Below are 19222 nucleotides of genomic sequence, written 5' to 3' on the forward strand. Positions count from 1 at the left end.
TTAATGGTGTAAATATAACAGTTTTTGCATTTTCAATGTGACAGAAACTGTTTTGTAATTCAATTTCCAGTTTGTATGTTTATATTATGAATATTTAAAATGCGACATTAAAAATCAGAGAAACAAGTTATGTGTTCTGGCTCATGTTGACCTGACTGCTGTTATTGCTGGACGAGAAGCTGCATTCATTTTCAGGCTACTGAGGTGAAGGGAGTAAGAATCTACATGGTTTTAATATTTTTTTCCTGTGTATATGAAAATAAACTTTTTGAGTCTTAATGTGCTTGAGTGACTTCAGAGGTTTGATACAGTATGCTGGAGTGGATGTGGCACTTAAATATAATATGATTTAAAATAGATGAGTGATCAAGTTAAATAACCCTGCCAACTATGTATTGCACTGTCATGAAAAAATACTGAGATTTTACATTTTAGGACATAATTAAAATAAATAATAAACCACGCACAATATCTTTTTTTTATTTATTTTTAACAGTCCGTACCCATCGTTTTAGCGGCTTGTAGATCCACATTTACTGTAGCTGCAATATCTTAAAGTGATTGCTTCATGCTACTCTACATTTTTCGTAGACTTTGGTTTGTGCTTGGTGACTTACAGTGGTTTTAGCCAAACTATTACAGGCAGTGGCCTCACATTTTACTTTAGAATAGTTTGGTATACTGGGGGGTTTGTAACAGACTGCAAGGTACCCAGGTCTTGTTGCTGCAACCTACTCTTTTAATACCTCTGGAAGCTGCAAATACAAGCCATATTCTGCACATCATTAAACAACACAGCTCCGTAGAAAGGTTAAGTTGCTGAAGAGGTCAGACTACAAACCTCTCACCCACAGTTGGTGTTTTAGGGTCCACAAAGGAAAAAAACATGAGGAAGACAGATCAGCTGGATTTTAAAATGTGAAATCATAACAAAATAAGGACAGACAGACTTTCAGCAGAATGAAAAAATAAATAAATTAGCCATAATGCTGATTGCTGTCAAATCCTACATTTTATTTGCAAACACTTTTGTTGGCCCTTTTTGCCCCAATTATCAACAATTTCTGAGTTTCAGCATTCATTAGGTTTTTATGCATTTATTCTAATAAACCATAACGGATACACTCATTCATCTCTTTTTTCATGGTTGATATCCAAACTTCTCTTAAGAATTGAGTTGTATTTTCTATTCTTTAAACATTTTGCTCCGTGATTAGTGTTTCTTAACTGGGATGGGGGTCTGGTTTTTGTGGGTGTATTAGTTAAACATGTAGTAAGCAATCTTTCAAGAAGCATCTTTCATTAATTAAGATCATTTTTAATTTTAGATAAAATAAGGTAAGTGTTCTGAGTTTAATATGAAACCTATCTGTAATCTTTGGTTGGGACAACTGTAAAAAAAACAACACATCAAACCAATTTATTCTGGTATGGGAAAATGATTGATGGATCTTCCTACCAATCAATTGGGCTTCTGCTTATTTCTGTGGAAGTTAGGTGGACTCCATCCCTATGCATACTCGTGTGCATGTGACTTTTGTTGTAGGCAAGCAAGTAGAAGACGAGCTGCCATTGTCATTGGAACAAGCTTAATGGGCAAAAACATATAAAAGACAGATGTGGGATGGGAAAAAGCAACTCAATGTTAAAGGAAGGGAAGTTTTATTCTGAAATTTGTTGGTGAATTACAAAAGGTAAGACCAAATTCAGGGTTTGACTTTAGAAATTTTTTTTTTCTATTTCTGGCTCAGTGAGGCTGGCTCAGGCTAGGGCTTGTAACAGCTGGTCACTTTTTCTGGGCCATGTCTCATTCTCATCTTTTTATGATGTGTTCACTTAGCCGCTTGATGTTGAAATGGTGTCATGTCTAATTTAAAGTGGTCTTTATAAGATTGAACCTGGGCTTTTTCCAATTTGTTTGGGGTGCTGCATGTGTATGTATCAAGCTTCTTTTTTTTTAATTGTACAGTATATATGTTAATAAGAGCTGCCATTTGCCTATTTACTGTACAGTTAGTGAAAATAACCGAGTCAAATTCCTTGTCTTGTTTGACCTGATTTGGCCAAATAAACATGATTCTGATTCTTAATTCTGATTCTGATGTCCACCCCCTCTTTATATTCAATAAACCAGCAGTTCAAATGTTATATTTTACAGTCTTGAGTATTATTTTCACTGACAAATGATCTCAGAACCACTCTCCATATGCCGAGCTCCCGAGGCTCTCCATTAAGTCTGCAGGCTGCATGTTGAAAAATAGTTGAGCTGGTTATGAATCTGTCCATGGTGCTGAAATGACTCCCATCAAGGCTGATTTATGGTTCCGCGTTACACCCACGCAGAGCCTACGGCGTACCCTACGCCGTAGGCTACGCCGTACCCTGCGGCGAGGGCTCTGCGTCGATTTAACGCAGAACCATAATTCAGGCTTCAGCCCAAGATCAATGGTGCATACAGCCCATAATCACAGACGACCTGACTGGTTTGAAGTACCGTCATTTTAAAAATATGTTTTCATTTTTGAATAATTTTTATTTTTTATTTTGTGAAAGTAAAGTTTTGTATTTGTTCTAGTCTCAGCACTTTTGTTTTTCTGCATTTATTTGCTGCAGAAGACACAAAAACACATTTAGAAGTCTCCTGGACCCTCTTTCTGCACGTTTTGCTCCCTCATCAGTTTTTTTTCTTTTTATTATTGACAGATATATACAGAAAAGTCTGGGCTTATCATATCATTTTTTGATACACCAAATAGTACATGTTGAATGCTCAACAAAAAGAACAGAGTGCGTCAATGTTTATCTTATATTTAACAAGATTGGTGTTGACTGGATAGCATCTATGAAGTATTTTAAAAGTACCTTCTCTTATTTTGTTTGTAATAATACATTTTCTTGACAAGACCCATGTGTTTTTCCAATCTATATTATATAAATTATATATATAAATGATTCCAATAGAAAATTGCTGCAGGTTCAGAAACAATATCTCTCTGTATAATATACCTAATCCAATGATTCGTAGCTTTATCACTTAGTAAAGGGCAAATATTACCAACATATATGTCATCAGGATTCTACGACGGAGTATTAGGGCCAAACAAAAAAACAAAAAAAGGAAATTACGAGAATAAAGTAATAATGTAATGAGAATAAAGTCGTAGAATTACGAGAATAAAGTCATAATATTACGAGAATAAAGTCGTAAAATTACGAGTATAAAGTCATAATATTACGAGAATAAAGTCGTAATATATTATAAATATATAAATATAACTTCACAAGATGCTCAATATTCCTCATTTTAACACAGGGAGAAGAAGCTCTTCCTGTTAGAGTTCTCATAAATTATATTCTCATAATATTACGACTTTATTCTCGTAATTTTACGACTTTATTCTATTACGACTTTATTCTCGCAACATTACGACTTTATTCTCGTAATATTACGACTTTATTCTCATTATATTATGACTTTATTCTCGTAATTTCCAAATTTTTTTTGTCTTAGTTTGGCCCTAATACTCCGTCGTAGGATTCAACCTTGGAATATTACAATTTTTACCTTTAGGAGCAATTGTAGTCTCAGCTCTGGCGTATTGACCTTGTTTAATGTTAATATAATACATCCATGATGTTTACGTATGAGGGGCTGGTCCTTCCGTCCTACGATGTTCTCGCGTGTTCTGATCACGATGGCTTGTTTTCATCATTTCTCATCTCATCCAGCAGTCGGACGTTTCAGCCCTGGAGCCAGGAAGGAGAGTGGCGTACGTTAGAAAGAAAGAAAAGAAAAGAAAAGGACTGGACGGCGCGATGCCCCCGCGAGTCCTCCCATCGACCCATTTCCACTCGTCTTCTCTCCATTGATGCTCGCAGACGCAGATGTTGCAGCGAGGAGCGGGTTTTGTCAGGTCGCCACGGTGCCACGCATCACACTGGTTTTGCATTTTTTCTCGCAGCAGCGATCCTGCCTCTTCGTCCTCTGATTAAACAGTCACATGCTGCTGAGGAGCACTTTGATGCTTCAGATAAAAGGGGATTTTCTGAACATCAGATCCAGCTCTGGAGAGAGAGCACTATGCCTGGATTGGGGGATGTTTTATAACACTTGCAAATCATATTTCCTAAATTCTTATTCTTAACACCAATTTGAAGGTAAGAACATACTGTTTAGTTGACATATCCTCTTTAAATGTTATCTTTGTTGTTTGATTTGGCTGCAGCTTCTGTTCTTTCCTCTCCTCCACACCTCATTCATGACCTCAGCTTGAATTATGGTTGCGCGTTAAATCGACGGCGTAGCCTACGCCGTAGGCTCTGCATTGGTGTAACGCGCAGTACTGGAGTTGAGGGGGGATGAGGGGGGACGGCATCCCCCCCTGAAATAAAAACGGTCCAAATCATCCCTCCTGTAAAACTGCCATCCCCCCTTTTCATCCCTTATGTCATTTCATCAATGAATGTGGTTTTACTGCTATTTCAACATTTAGAGTCATCACCAGAAAAATAACACCAGAAAAATAACTTATTTGACCATTTTCACCTGTTTCAAGTAAATTTTCACTTTAAATAAGTAGAAAAATCTGCCACTGGGACAAGATTTTATCTTCTTATTACAAGCAAAAAAAAACTTGTTCCACTGGCAGATTTTTCTACTTATTTCAAGTGAAAATCTACTTGAAACAGGTGAAAATTGTTGTTTTTTCCAGTGATGAGTCTTGTTTTAAGTGTAATGAGATTTTTTTTTACTAAAATGAGACATTTTAACTAGAAATAAGACAAATATTCTTGTTAAGATTTTGAGTTTTTGCAGTGATCCATTTTACTTATCCTGTGAAGGACAGAGTCATATTGATAAGTTCAAAAAACTGTTTTTTATTGTTGTGTTTTGATGTATTTGATGTAAGCCCAGTGGATATTTAAAGCTTACAGAAGGCTGCATTTAACTGCTGCTATGTAATTCTTTCATGTCATTGTTTTGGTCAGTGCTATTATTTGTAATATATTATATTATTTGTAATCAGCACAAATTATCTGTCCCCATATGATAAAATCCACCATCCCCCCTGATTTTATTTTACAACTCGAGTACTGGTAACGCGGAACCATAAATCAGCCTTCAGAAGTTCCAAAAGCGGCGGTCTTAAACATAGATAGGACTGTCTCCTGATTCCATGCTTTTTGTTTCTGCAGACTTGACCATGGGTGAAGAGGGGGGTCTCTCTCTGCAGATTGAGAGCGTAGAGAGGAGCATAGAGTTCCTCAGACAGGAGCACCTCACTTTGCTCCACGGCCTCCATGTGGAGATCCTCTCCCTGCAGAAACGATGCACAGGTGAGTAAGGAGCTAATGATCAGACCATTCTTCTGCATGCTATGGGCTTTTACTTTGAGTGTTGTAACACTGGAGACTAAATATTTATAATGTATTTTATTACTTCAAAGAGATCAGAGTGGATTACATTAAGCCAGCTTTATATTCCGAGCACAAACCCCTGTGACAACAAAAGGCACTTTGCGTACTAACCAGAAGTACAGAGAGTAGAAACCTGTAAAACAACATTTTTGCAACTGTGTTTGGGCTCTAAAATGTCATGTGCGAATAGAATAAAGGCCCCAAATTAGGTTTTCTTAGCTTGAGGAGAGTCTACAAAACATAAAGACCAATTCTAAAACATGTTTACCATGCTATCATCTAGGAGAAAGAAAATACCAAATATTCTCATTTGACAATTCAGAACCAGATGAAGAAATTATGCTGTTTATTGAAATGTTAACTCAGTAGGAACGATCTTACGTTTAAGGGAGGGAACCTTTCAGCTAACCCTCTTGTATTTCTTTAATTTTCTTTTTGGCTGCTGTAGCTTTTTGTTAAGCAGCAAGGAGTCCTCTAATTGACCCTTTACAGTCATAGGAGGGCTTTTGTAGGATTTTGAACAACCACAGGAATTGGAAAGAAGAACAGTCTAAGGCACTTTTTTCTAAGAAAAAAACAGTTGATGCCACATGTGTAATGCTTATTGTTCATTAGTGAGTGGATACTGTCATCTGTCAAACCCAGACACTGCCTATATGGTGATGTCATGCCACAATTCCTGTAGATGACATCATTTCCTATCTGGGGTTTAATGGGATATGCCTTCCATTAAATCAGGCACGCGTGCCCATGTGATTTCACACAATAACCATTCTTGTGAGGATGTTTCCTTTATTTCAATTTGTTCCCTTGGACAATTTATTTCTAATGTCAAACCTTATTCTCATCCTAACCTAAACATGACAGTAAATCAACCTTAAAATATGCCCTTAACCCTGAAAGAACTAATATCTGGATTATCTGGGTGTTTTAACAGTTTTTTTTTTGTTTTTGTCCCTATTAATAGAAAAAAGACATACAGAGAAAAATGTATACAAAAAATCCTATAACCCCAGTAATCCATATGAAAGGGATTGTTGTGCACAAATACAGAAGACAAGGGGGGAAGGGTGTGTGTTTGTTTGTGAATCTGTGTATCTGGGTTTGTGTGTGGCACAGAGAGGGAGATAGATGGCTCAGAGCCAGTGTGACCAGTTGTGCTGAAAACGACCCTCTCTATCATTTTGTAGTTCAGCTGCATGTCACATCTGGTCAGTGCAGCTGGGTGTTGTGATTATAGTTTGTGTGTGTGCGTGTGTTTGCGTGTGTGTGTGTGTGTGTGTGTGTGCGTATGTGCGTGTGTATTTAATGACAGCTCAAACAGAGACAGCATTTCCACCCCCTATTTTCTTGTCACTTGATCCTCTTCTTTTGTCTCCCCGGGGTCTCCCACTGTAAATACAGAGGGAAGCCACACAGATTTTAGTGTATGTGGAACCAAACCTTCAGACAGCCAAGTTTCAAAGTTTCAAAGTTTATTTAGAGGGGACAATGCATATTAATGTACACTACATTAAGCAGTGTAAATACACCGGGTTTGGCAGAAATGCTAGTTTCCACCCGCAGTCCCCACAAACAACCAGACAGTGCTAACCACTAAACCACCGTACTGACTTTGTTTTATGAAAATTAGATATCAGTAGTCAAGCCCCTGGAGAGTTGCACTCCATTTTCGCAGTTTCAACAAACGCCTTTCTTCCCCAGAACTCATGTAAAAAATTAATAAATGCAAATCAGTGACCTTCCTGCAGCATCTGGTGTCGTGACGTTGCTCCCCGCATTGTTTGAAATGCAGCCTATAATTTCCACATTCCTCAGAGGTGTCTGTGGAGTTGCATATGCAGGGGTATAATTGTGATTAACTCAATGAAAACTTTTTTTTTTCTTGTTTTTGATTAACCTCTTTAAAGCTTATTTTTCCTCTTATGCAAAAGTGGAAAATCCATATTTTTTTTCCCATGTCTTTCTCATGCTCAAAAAGATCAACTGCTTACTATAAACCCTTTACAAGAAAGGGAATGGTTCTCAAGTTGTAATGTAATTGTTAGTAAAGTTATGCTTTTTTGTCAGAAAATACAGTATATTGTGCTTTTTGTTAACTTAGACGATTTCTAGTAGGAGACTATTTTCTTTTCCCGAGACATCATGAAGTTGCATGAACAATGAACAAGTTGCAGTTGATTCTAAGACCGTCTGCAGAGATCTGCAGAAAGCTCGGAATTCCATGTAACCCTCGGCAGATTTCAATGTCTGCCATGAACATTTTCACCAGTGCATAACTTGTATAACTGGAAATAATTCTGTATGTTTGTAGTGTAAAAATATAAAGGCTTAAACAAATGAAACAGATCCGTTAATGCAGAGTTATGCAGGTGCAATATGTTCTTGTTGCCAGCTCACTAATATATTGCCTGGAAGGTTACTGCAAGGTTGAGCTGACGATGCTGTTGGGCATATTAGCTCTGCCTTTGCACTGCTGACCTTTTGTGTTATTGTTCTGAACCTGTGGAGTTTCCTCATCCACATAAAAGGCTCTTGTGCTGCTGTCTCCTTGAGCTACAACCTAAATCACTTTTTGAAATTGGGCCTCTTTCTCTGATATTATGCGCTTATTGTGTGTGGTGTTTGTGCCCTTCAGGGGCATATCTTTGCAGAGTTCAAGGTAGAATCGATCAAACAGTAAACCCTGATTGCTCAGTTAGGCAGCGGGAGATAAGACCACCTGACAAAGCATATCGCACAGTGGATGTTGCAATGAACTGAGTGATTCTTGTTTTTTTTTTTTTTTTACTATTGATTATTTCTTATAATCAGCTTCCTGTGATACACTTGCTTTCATCTAGACTTTGTGGAAAACGTGCATAAGGATTATTACTAGATAGGTAAATCTCTTACAATCTTCCTCATTAGGCAGGCGTGGCTCAGTATTTAACCAGTGATTACAGTGACAGTTTCTCTCTCTGGAGCTGGAAGGTTGCTCTATGCCCGAACTCTCTTTCTTGCTTTCTGCTCTCCTTCTTTTCTTTGTTTTTTTTCCTACTGTCCCCTTTCCACCCTCTCTGTCTTTCTCTCTTCATGCCAGCTGCATGTGTAGGCGTGTTATGCTGACTGCAGAGGGAAGGGAAAAGGGTGTGACTTGGAGATCACAAGGAGAAAAAAAGAAGACTAGAAATAGCTAATGTGCCCAGGGTCGTGACTGATTAAAATAATTTCTAAACTTGCAAAGGTTCATTTGAAAATATATGCAAATGTTTACATGATGAAATTACCCCAAATTGGCAAAAATAATCCAATGATAATGCATACACGTTTTGCTATCAAAATGTTCCACTTATTTTTTTTCCCTTCTTTGGACTTATGTGAAAATGAACAACTTAATGGAGTAAAGTATTCAGTTGAACCCGTGATTGCAGCAGGCTTGATTAAAGAAAGACTTTGAAATAATCAAATCTCCACTCCTACTGCTGTGTGGAAGTGTGCAACATAGAAGCTGAATGCAGAGATTTGGCTGCTGTAGTCAGGTCACCCTGAATCAACCCTGCGATGGAGTGACAGCCCAGACACGAGCAGCAGTGGACACCACACCCATGACAGACACGCTTTGCTTGAATATAGACCGCCCATGTCTGAGCAACACATACAAACCAGGCTGATGCTTCATCTGTGCTGCATTCAACTGATGTAAAATAAACATCAATTCTCTGTTGTCACATATTATAATATAATATATATATATATATAAATATATATATATATATATATATATATATAATATAAAGTAATGAAATAACATCCTTGCCAATGTTTTATTATTCAGAATTAAGGCTCCAAATACATACATACAACTATAAACAAAACCCCTACAATCAGCTGTACAGTGTCATACAGCACTATTTATAAGGGAGACAAATACTACTATTGAATACAATGGACAATATACTTCCCATTCATCTTTTTAGAAACAATCTGAGAACATCTGAAATCAAAAAATATAATCCTGCACACAGGAAAAAAATGTCTTAGAAAATCTGTAATGACATAAAACAATGTTACAATTGAATATAGATAACAATGAAACATAAACATGTTTTATTGCTACCTTGTCAGTCTTTATCTTTTTGGCTTTTTAGGCAGGAGTTAAGCTATGAGTTTTTTTTCTTATAATTTTTCTTTCAGAAAATTACTTTGACCCAGGTTCCACAAATCCATCATTTATTTTGTGCACATGTTGTACTTTCCCAAATTCAACGACATCACGGCCTAAAGGTTCAATAAAAAGCTCATTTAAATAAACGCAACATGAATAAGGTCACGCAAGTTCATTTCCAGTGCCTTGAACTGTGAAGGAACCATGTTGCACTCTACTGACTCTACTGAAGGGTTGAAACTCTGCTGCAGAGGGAAGTCTAGCATTTCAGCCCACTATCAATCTCCCATTGGTGTCAGGTTAAGCTGATTTTTGGTGACTGTCGGCCACAAACTATGCGTCATATCTTACTCATACTCTTTAAATCAATCGTTCCCTGTAGATGGGGACATTATTGTCTCAGTCCAGAAACAAGCCACTCACATTAGGAAAGAAGTGTTTTGAAATCAGAAAATAGCTTGATTTGCAGTGACCCACGCAGACCTAAACCCTGGCAGTAAGATGTCCCTGATAGAATAACAGAAACATCCGATCTGTTGATTGAAGGGATCAAGTTTTTTACTTTATCTGACCACTCAGCTATTTTGCGTGTGTGAGAGAGAGAGAGAGAGAGAGAGAGAGAGAAAGCACAGCCAGTCACAGTATTCAGATATGTTGTAGTTTCTCCCAGGGATGCAGAGCTCAGCAGAACTACTGTTTTTCCACAGTCGTCTTCTGTAGCATCATTGGCCAAGTCTCTGGTGCCCAGTGTTTGATGTAAAGTTTCAGATTTTGTCTCATGAATTATGCAGTAGCTTACTGTCAGTGTGCTTGAAACCACATCGAGCTTCTATATTAACAAGCAAAAGCAACAGAAAATCTTTTTTAACACGACATTTGAGAGTTGTTTGCTGCTTATGTTTAATCTCTAACTGATGATATGTTTGTCTTCTTTGTATTTTGCAGAACTGACAACTGACCTGAAGTTACAGCCTCCAGGCAGGAGCCAGATAGGTATGCAAAAATAAACACATATTCATGCTTCATCAAGCTTTCATCAGCTGTTTGACTTTGGAGATGTTTAGACAAACTCATGTTCACATCTTGCCGGGCTAGTTTGTCCTCACCGCGCTCAGCCTCAGCCTCCAGTCAGCCACCTCTGTGGGCACATTCCACTGACTTTCCACCCTCCCACCCCCGGAGGACAGATGCTCATCGGCCACGGTCTGCCCTCGTTTCTGTCATCACACACATGAGCAGTGGCAAGTGTCTGCAAAAAGCAAAAAGGCTCAGCTCATGACTGCACAAACCCAGAGATCATCACTATTTTGTCAAAGGGAATTGGACACAAAGCGAAGGAGCAGTCCAAAGGCCGGGTAAATGTTTGTGTGTTTGCTTGCTCAGAGTAAGAGAGAGGCAGCTGGGCTTGGCTGCATTACACAGCCATTAGATCCCATCTCTTTTTCCAGCGCAGGTTAACCCTCAATCCATCAATACAGCACAGCCCCCGCCCTCGCAGATTGATCCATCCTCTTTTTACTGCTCTTGTTTCTCCTTACGGCCCCAGCGGGAGTGTCTGTTTACAGACTTTGCTGAGACATAGAGCCTGTAAAAGAGAGAGGAAGGGATGGAAAGAAAGAGGCAACGTTAGGTGGAGAGAAAAGCGATCAGGAGACCACATGAGCAAGTTATAATACAGACGCCAGGGTGGGGTTGAGGATTATGGAAGAATATTACACGGTATATACTTGGTGCATGAGCTCAGTGCAGATGCAGTCATGGGTGACAGAAAACCTGACATGTATCAGATTTCAGGTGATCTATCCTGGAAGAAAAGAGGGAGAGGAAATGAAATTTGGAAAAGTAAGAAAAAAAAGTTGATAGAAAAGATGAGAAATTCTGATGGGGAGTTACAAAGACAGAAAAAAAAACTATGTATCACCAGATCTCTATTCATCTGAAAGGGTCATCCAACCTTCAACAAGACCAAGACCTCTGGTTTTGAAAAATGAATCCAATGCAAAGTATGAAAAAAAAGTCATCACAATTTTCAACTCTGATATGGGAATTCCTGCAGTTGGCAGACTTTGGTGTCCTGGATTTCAAGCTCTCAGGAATCAAATCCGAATGTAGGAATAAAACATTGTTTAAACAGGTTATTCATTTATTCACAAGTTTATATCTATCCTGTACATGAGAGCATACACACAGACCAAAGTTCTTAGCATCAAAAGCTGTACCGTCAGGGTCGGACCGCTCATCTTTCTGATCCGGATATATGAGGCTTTATTTGAATCCACAGATTCCCCCAGATCCATGTTCGGAGTCAGTCATGCTGTTCTATACTCTTCCTCTCAGTTTTTTGCAAGATCCTTCTGGACTGTGATATACTTAACTAAATGCCAGCTTTCAGTACCTGCTGTGCGTACGAGTCTAGGGGCTTACCATTTCTCTACTGAAACATCTGAAACACAGATGGCTAGACTTTTTACAAAAGAATGAATGGAAGGTAAAGTTGGTTAGCATGGTAAAATATGTTAAGCAAAGCAAATAAAAGTCTAGCTTATGGTAACTGAAGTAAGGTGGGGCATGTCCCTACAAACTGCCGGGTTCCTTAATTCCTCCCATTTGGTCATTTTGGAAATAACCAGAGCTGCAGCAGGCTCAGATGACCAGAGCCCCTACAAGTGGGGCTTCAAAACCACTTTTTAGAAAAACCGCGGGTAACGGAAAGGTTGTACTAGTTCTTATTATAGAGAGGGAATCAGTGCCGTTCTTTATGGAGGTAATCTCCTCCTCGTTTAGCAAGGTCTAGCACAGTCAGCCTGCAGGCTGCTGCACTGACTCAGGGCTTTTCAACCAAACCTCCCCCTCCTTTGGGAACTGGGGAAGAGCAAAAAGGTTGTTTACAAAGGCAAAAAGAGACTGAAAAAAAGAAGCAGCATGATGCGTTATGCCTGACCTTGGCAGGGATTTTAGTTTACAGAGAAGACCTGAAATAATGGTTCAACTTCCTAGCCCTACTGGGAATGATCCACCTACCTTGCTAGCTGATGGCATGGTGGGGTCTATTTTAATGGGAGACTGCAAGGCACTGGGCTTTTTGTCCTGCACAGTAAACGAAGGTCTGTACTGTCAGCCCGGACTCTGTGGAGTGACAAAAACAAGTAAGATACAGAGGAACCGACAGATGGAGAGAACAATGACGAGAGCAATCATATTGTATTATAATGCAGTATCATAGTTTATTGTTAAATTCAGCTGCAGATTTCTTTTCTCTATCATTAATTGTTGTAATCTCCCGGTCTACATTGTGCCATGAAGTTTAATGTTTCCAGTCGTCCCCTCAATCTGTATTAGTTCTTCTCTTGAAAGCAAAGCAACAAACATGACGTAAACATTCAACATAGATTTGAGTGTGAACTGGTGACATTTTTGGTCATATTTTACGAAGATATCTATGTTTATAAAATCTACATTTCAGTTTCCTGAATGTAAACTGCGTCTTCGACTGAAGTAAAAAAACATCTCAGGGTGGTAAATTTGTCCTGATATATAACATAACTTGTCCATTTTATGTTTTCATGAGTTAATGTCTATTGAATATGTCAAAATAAATCTTATAAAGTCAGAATGGGGAATTTCTATGTATGTAAACTTGGTGCTTGTTATTACTCTCAAAGGATTTCAAATAAAATATGACTGAGACATTTCCTGTTATCCCTCCTTGTTAATAAGTGTTGAGGATTATGAGCTGGTGAGGCAGACAAACGCTTGGCTTGATTCATATGGGTGGAGCAAATGTACTGCCTCTAAACCTATGAATATAAGTACATAAGGATGTGCCCATGTATTTCTGCATTGCAGGCAGCAATGGAAAGAGCATTAGGATTATTTTTGAGATGTGAAACTCTTGTCATGTGGATTGGGTACACAGTATGTCATAATCTAAGTACTTAAGTGTGAAGCATTCATTTTAAGACTTTGAAATATTTATAATTGACATTTACTGTAAATTTCTGGTCTCTCTCTGCCTTTCTCTCTCTGTGTCAGAATTACTGGAGGAAGAAGAGGTCCTGGAAGCCCGCTGTCAGGAGCTGGAAAACCTTCTGGCAGAGAAGGAGTGCACTTTAGGAGAGCTTCGTAAGGAGCTGAGTCAGAAAGGGGTTTTGGTGGGAGCCCTCAGAGCCAGTCTCAAGGAAAAGGAGCGCCATTTTCTGGATGAGCTTAAACACCGCAGCCACTGCTCAACTGTCCTGAACACGGAGCTGCAGAAGCAAACAGAGGCAGCAGCATACCTCTCCTTCCAGCTGCATGCCGCCAGGCAGAAACTGCACCACCAGCGGATGCAGCAAAGGCAAGGACTCCTGGCCAGGGCCAACAGTCAGGGAGCCCAGTACGGGGCCGAGCAGAACTCTGTGTCTCTGTTATCAGGAGCCTCTCCTTCCTCTCCTGTGGTCAAGCCCAAACGCAAGAGTATGAGGGCGTCTTTGAGAGTGGAGCGTGGCCGTGAGTGTGTGCCCATAGAGAAGGTTCTGGGCCCTGCAGAGCCCACGGCCATGCCGGATCCTGCTCTCTTTCTCCACCCTCACAGGCACAGAACCCGCTCCAGGCACACTGTGGCACAAAGACAGCCTCCTCTGGGCCTGGAGAGGGAAGACGAGGAGGATGAAGGTGGGGCGGGGCCTGTGGAGCCCCACAGTGAAGCAGTCAGAGCAGTTTCTTCAGCAACAGCTCCCCCTGCTGCTCAGACAAACGCAGATTAGTGATAAAGGTGACGGCGATAAAGGTGACGCCTGCTTTTAACTACAGTGTGATCACTGTATATTTATCATCTGTCAGACTGTTACTGCTATTAACTGTTGTTCTGCACCTTGACTGAATTCATATGAAGATTGGTTTTAGCTTTCTATTTACATCACACATAGCATAAATACTTTTTTAATACGTACTTTGATATAACCTAAAATAACTTGCAAAGCAAATGTCAGTTTTAGGATGAAATTAAAATGATTTGTTTACACTGCTGTTAAATGCTCTGTACATTGTGGAGCCTTATTTCAAAGTAGCCCCTGTTTTATTTACGATGACAGTGAGTTGGACCGTGGTAGACGACATTTAAAGTGGACTACAGGCCCGTTGTGCGACCTAACCAACTGGACTCCTTCAAGGTCGACCGTAAATCACTCCATGTGTCCACATGTTTGTGTGTCTGAGTCACAGCTGAAAATACTTGAGGGGGGCAACACTGGTTATTGATCAAGGAGGAATGTTTCCTGAACTATGAATAGAATAAAGCAGAATAGAAACAGCTTGCAGCTCTAAATAGGCCTTTTTTGCAAGTTAGTGCATTGCATTGTGGGATTTTGGAATAGCAAAAACTGACTACACACTACTTTTGAGTTCAACACTGAGACATTTGATGATCATATTTAGTAGATAAAAGTTCACACTCAAAACTTATAGTCACATTTTCACACAAATCTGGGATAATACTGTATCTAAAATGTAAATAAGAACAGAATGCAGTCATAATAGTCAAATAGTGCAAAATGAGACTGCAGAGAGGCCAATTCAATTTAGTTTGAATCTCTTTTTCTGCAGAGCCATGGTGTTGTACGATTCTAATGTGACATCTTGCTGAAATGAGCAAAGCCTTTCCCCGTAAACGGTGTTGTGGCAGCATATTTACTCACAACCTGTGTAAAAAAGTAATATTAGTTTAGATAAAACTAAAATCACAAGTTATGTACGTGTACATCCCCATACCATCACAGATCCTAGGTTTTGAAATGCGTGCAGACGATGTCAACAAACCAAATCTGCTCTTTAGGTCAGACGATGACAAGGCCATGATTTATGAAAAGCATACTTTAGTTTTAATAGAAAGCTGACCTGTGAAACTGGAGATATCAGACATTTGATTCTGGTTGTTACCTACTTTTTCAGTGGTCTCTATGCTAATCCCAACATCTCTGAAATAAGTTTCTTCCAACAAAATAATGACATTTTTCAGAAAAATATAAAAATTCTCAGTTTAAAATTCCATATGCTGTCTTTAGAGGGATTTCAAATTAAATATATAGGGTTAGAAATATTTATAGATCTTTGCATTCTCTTTTATTTACAATTTATACTGTTTTGCAACTTTTGGATTGAAAAATTGTTGATAATACAGTATGATGCACTATAGTGTCTTACAAATAGGAAGCAAAGTTGAAAAAATTGTTTTCTTGCTCAAATGAACCAAAATGTCAGCTGTGAAAATGATCTGTTAGTCATGTTTTTTTCTGAGAAGTACAAATTTAAAGGAAAAAAAAAAAAGCATCTAATTTTTACCATATTCAACATTTACTGCTTGGGATCGATTCCATGATGTAATATACAGTATTATACAGTAAATGCAAATTGATCACACATATATTACTCTTGATATTGAAACTCGTGACATTTCTTTCTGTTTTGTTTTTGTTATCTTTTAACTCTATTACAAAAAATAGTTATTAGTCCATCAGCTATCAACTATTTTTTCAAAGATTAAAACTCAGTTCGCACCACAGTGCCTGTTGTGAGGGCAGAGAAGAGTCAGACAGCCGTGGTGTTGGTTGTGTGCAAAAAAAAAAGTGAAAAACTGGATCTGTATGTTTTTGTAAATGATACACTGAGTCTCTTTCTTTGAAGTAACAGCTTTTTATAACAAGGGTCAACTTCAGGTCATAATCAGTTCTGACTTGTTGGATCGTTGTGCGTTTTACTCAGGTGTGGTTTGTGTACTCGACACACAGACAACGGCTTCTTCTTTAGAGGTTCTGTTGGGTTTCTTTTCACCTCAGGAAAACAAAAAGATTTAACTGTAGACTTTGGACTTTGACTTGAGTGGGGTCCTGGAGGACTTAAGGGTCGGTGTGTTGCATGTCTGTGTTTAGCATGTTACAAACTCTAAATGTGTCAAAATGCACACGACAGCAGCGGCTGTGCAAAGAGAACAGGATGGCACGCTCAGCAGGGAGTGTGTGTGTGTGTGTGTATGTGTGTGGCCCTCTGTTACTAAACTCATGAAGTGGTGGCCCCTAGTGTTATACTAAAAATATAACATGAAGATACAAGAAAGGTATTTAAATTAAATTTCAATTGACCCTATTTGAATGTAGGAAATACATTTTTTTGCAGTTATTGCATATGTCAGCACCCATGAGGAATTTGCTGTTGTGTATTGATTATCCCACTGTAATTACTGCCTTATAATCTAGTATCTGTAGGTATACAAAGAAAGGAGCAGCACTATGTAGAGACTACACATTTCTATACTCAAAATTTTTTATAACAAGACTTTATTTGGGATTTACATATAAATGTTTGCTATACGTTCACTTTGGGCTTTTACTCTGAGATTTGTCAGTTAGTCTGTAATTAACTGGGCAGCAGTCAGAGTCTCTGACATGAGTCTTCCTTCAAGACTGACTTCAACTGTGATTAGTTACTGTGAGCAATTTCTTGCCCTCTGAGCTACTGGTTAAAAGTTATGCATCGTGGTTCCCAAGTATGTCGTCAGTAGAGCAATACATCAATAAATGATTAGTGGTAGGTCATATCAGTCAGTTTGAGGACACTTGAGGTCATAAAATAAGAGTTTTATCATTGTTAACTTTTTTATTTTGTATTTCTTAATATATGAACTTACTATAGTGACAGATAGTTTGATATTTGGAGTTTTGTTTGTTGATTATAACTGGACTGTTGTTAATCTATTCTAGTAATAGTATGCTGCATTTAGACCGTTAAGCAGGGAGTCAATTTCAAACCCTCAATCCACATTTTATCTCCATTTCATCTCACATTACTGCAGATGATCCATAGTCTGGTATTTTGGCTGCTGTTTGCATCTTTGCTGACTCATTTGTCTGCTTGGAGGAAAACTTAAAATGCCAAAGATGCTGACTGCTGGGATTATACTGAGGACAAGCAGTGCGACAAAGATGTGTTATAGTTATAGTAAGCCAATGTTCACTGCCTAGTTAGCTTTTTATATATATTTTTTTTCAGATCATACCAGAGCACACAGAGATAACAATAGTAAACGTAATTATAATTTATTCCTCCATCTCTAAACTCTGATGGTACAATAATCCTTATAAAAGTCGAGCCAGGTGTCAGCAGCAGCTTTGTCTGTCATTTTCTCACATGCAGGTCTTGTTGATATTTTCAATCCTATTTGAGGTCAAACAAGATAATTTTGCATCATAAAGCATCTTGTTTGACATGTGTTTGGGTTCTGGCAATAATGCTGTGTGGAACCCGAATATGAAATGCAGAGATGTCGCTCTGGGCTGTTGTATGTTTTCGGTCCACTAGTGAGAGGAAAAGTGTTGACTGATCACCACATGTACTGTGCTGACTTCCTAGACTGATCTGTTGTTTAAAAAAAAAAAAAAGGAATAAAATCGAGGTGTTGAGTCGAGTCTGTCAGTTACTTTGTTGTTGTCAGTAAAAGTTTCTAATAGCCATCTGTGTGAAGTCATGGCGTAAAAAGTTATCTTTCAGTATTTGCTCTTACATAAAAGTCTGATATTGATGAAATGAAATAGAAATGTACAATCACTGTTTTATAATAAGAGGCAAAATGCCTTGAAGCACCTCAACTACATTTCCCAGTATTACTGTGACGGAGTCGATTCACCATAACAATGGATTTTAAATACAACAATAAAGATGTGATTAAAATGTAGATTTTTACAAAAATATGACACTTGTGTTCCTAAATGTTAACAGTGACTTGCACTTTTTTTTATTAATGCTCTACATTGACATTTGTGAAGGTGTCTCGAGTGTAGATTATGACAATATACCTACTTTCTCTGGTGAAGGGGCTTTTTTTTCCATCAAGGAAAAGATCTAGGACAATCTGCGTAATTTTTCTCCATTTGGCCACACATGAGAGTTTTGCTATTTCTGTTTCCGATGTATGTAGGTTTGTTTTCAGGCTTATTGAAGTCTCCTCCACTTGCACCAAGATGCCCAACGGCATCATATTGGTAGCTCCAATCAAACAGCTGCCAAATACCAACTCAATAAATGATATCAACTCCATATCTGTTTCAACTAGTAGGGAATAACAATAGAGGTATTTTTCTTAAAATGGCTGATTCAAAATTGGTAAATGCCATGGTTTTGTGAAACCTCTTAAAGCTGATCATTAAAGTTTAGTCATTAAAGCTCACATTTTCCTATTGTAACAAAGACATTCTTTTGGATGTAGTCTAGATAACACCACTGGATCCCAGTCAAAATCATTGACATACAACAGATCCCCAACCCCTTTTAAATACTTGAAATTTTTCAAATGACTGATTCAATATGAAAAAATATATAACATCCTTTTGATCTGCTGAAGGGTGACTAAAGAATTATATTGAAGGTTTTAGTTAAGCTGTAGCTTTGGTATAGTAGACAGCAATGATCTCTCAGCATTTACTAAATATAATCTTTGAAAGTAGCTTTTTAATCAGAGCAAGTTGATTTCATAAATTCCTATTCTCAAAATGACTCCAGGATTCACTGTTTAAGACAAATGCCGGTCCTCTCAAATACTCCATGAGGTGACTTAGTTAATTTACTATATATTGTAATAATGTTTCAGTGAATAATATTACAGGTTAACATTATGAGCTGGTTATTCAA

At 38.3% G+C, this 19222-nt stretch overlaps 1 protein-coding gene across 1 annotated transcript; it reads left to right on the plus strand.

Annotated features, from left to right (window-relative positions):
* The first annotated feature begins 3899 nt into the window (after positions 1-3899).
* ccdc92ba (coiled-coil domain containing 92Ba) lies at positions 3900-15074 on the plus strand. The gene is made up of 4 exons (XM_061720307.1): positions 3900-4158; positions 5197-5337; positions 10511-10558; positions 13598-15074. The coding sequence occupies exons 2-4, from the start codon at positions 5205-5207 to the stop codon at positions 14308-14310; spliced, it is 894 nt and encodes a 297-aa protein (XP_061576291.1). The 5' UTR covers positions 3900-4158; positions 5197-5204; the 3' UTR covers positions 14311-15074.
* Positions 15075-19222: the final 4148 nt, after the last annotated feature.

The sequence above is a fragment of the Cololabis saira genome, chromosome 4, assembly GCF_033807715.1.
Source record: "Cololabis saira isolate AMF1-May2022 chromosome 4, fColSai1.1, whole genome shotgun sequence".
Taxonomy (NCBI): Eukaryota; Metazoa; Chordata; class Actinopteri; order Beloniformes; family Belonidae; genus Cololabis; species Cololabis saira.

What these genes read in the sequence shown, in the direction of transcription:
- ccdc92ba (XM_061720307.1), top strand. Translation starts at nt 5,205, where the DNA reads ATGGGTGAAGAGGGGGGTCTCTCTCTGCAGATTGAGAGCGTAGAGAGG. An exon ending in CCTGCAGAAACGATGCACAG is followed by an intron (nt 5,338 to 10,510) that starts GTGAGTAAGGAG and finishes TGTATTTTGCAG; the next exon opens with AACTGACAACTGACCTGAAG. An exon ending in TCCAGGCAGGAGCCAGATAG is followed by an intron (nt 10,559 to 13,597) that starts GTATGCAAAAAT and finishes TCTCTGTGTCAG; the next exon opens with AATTACTGGAGGAAGAAGAG.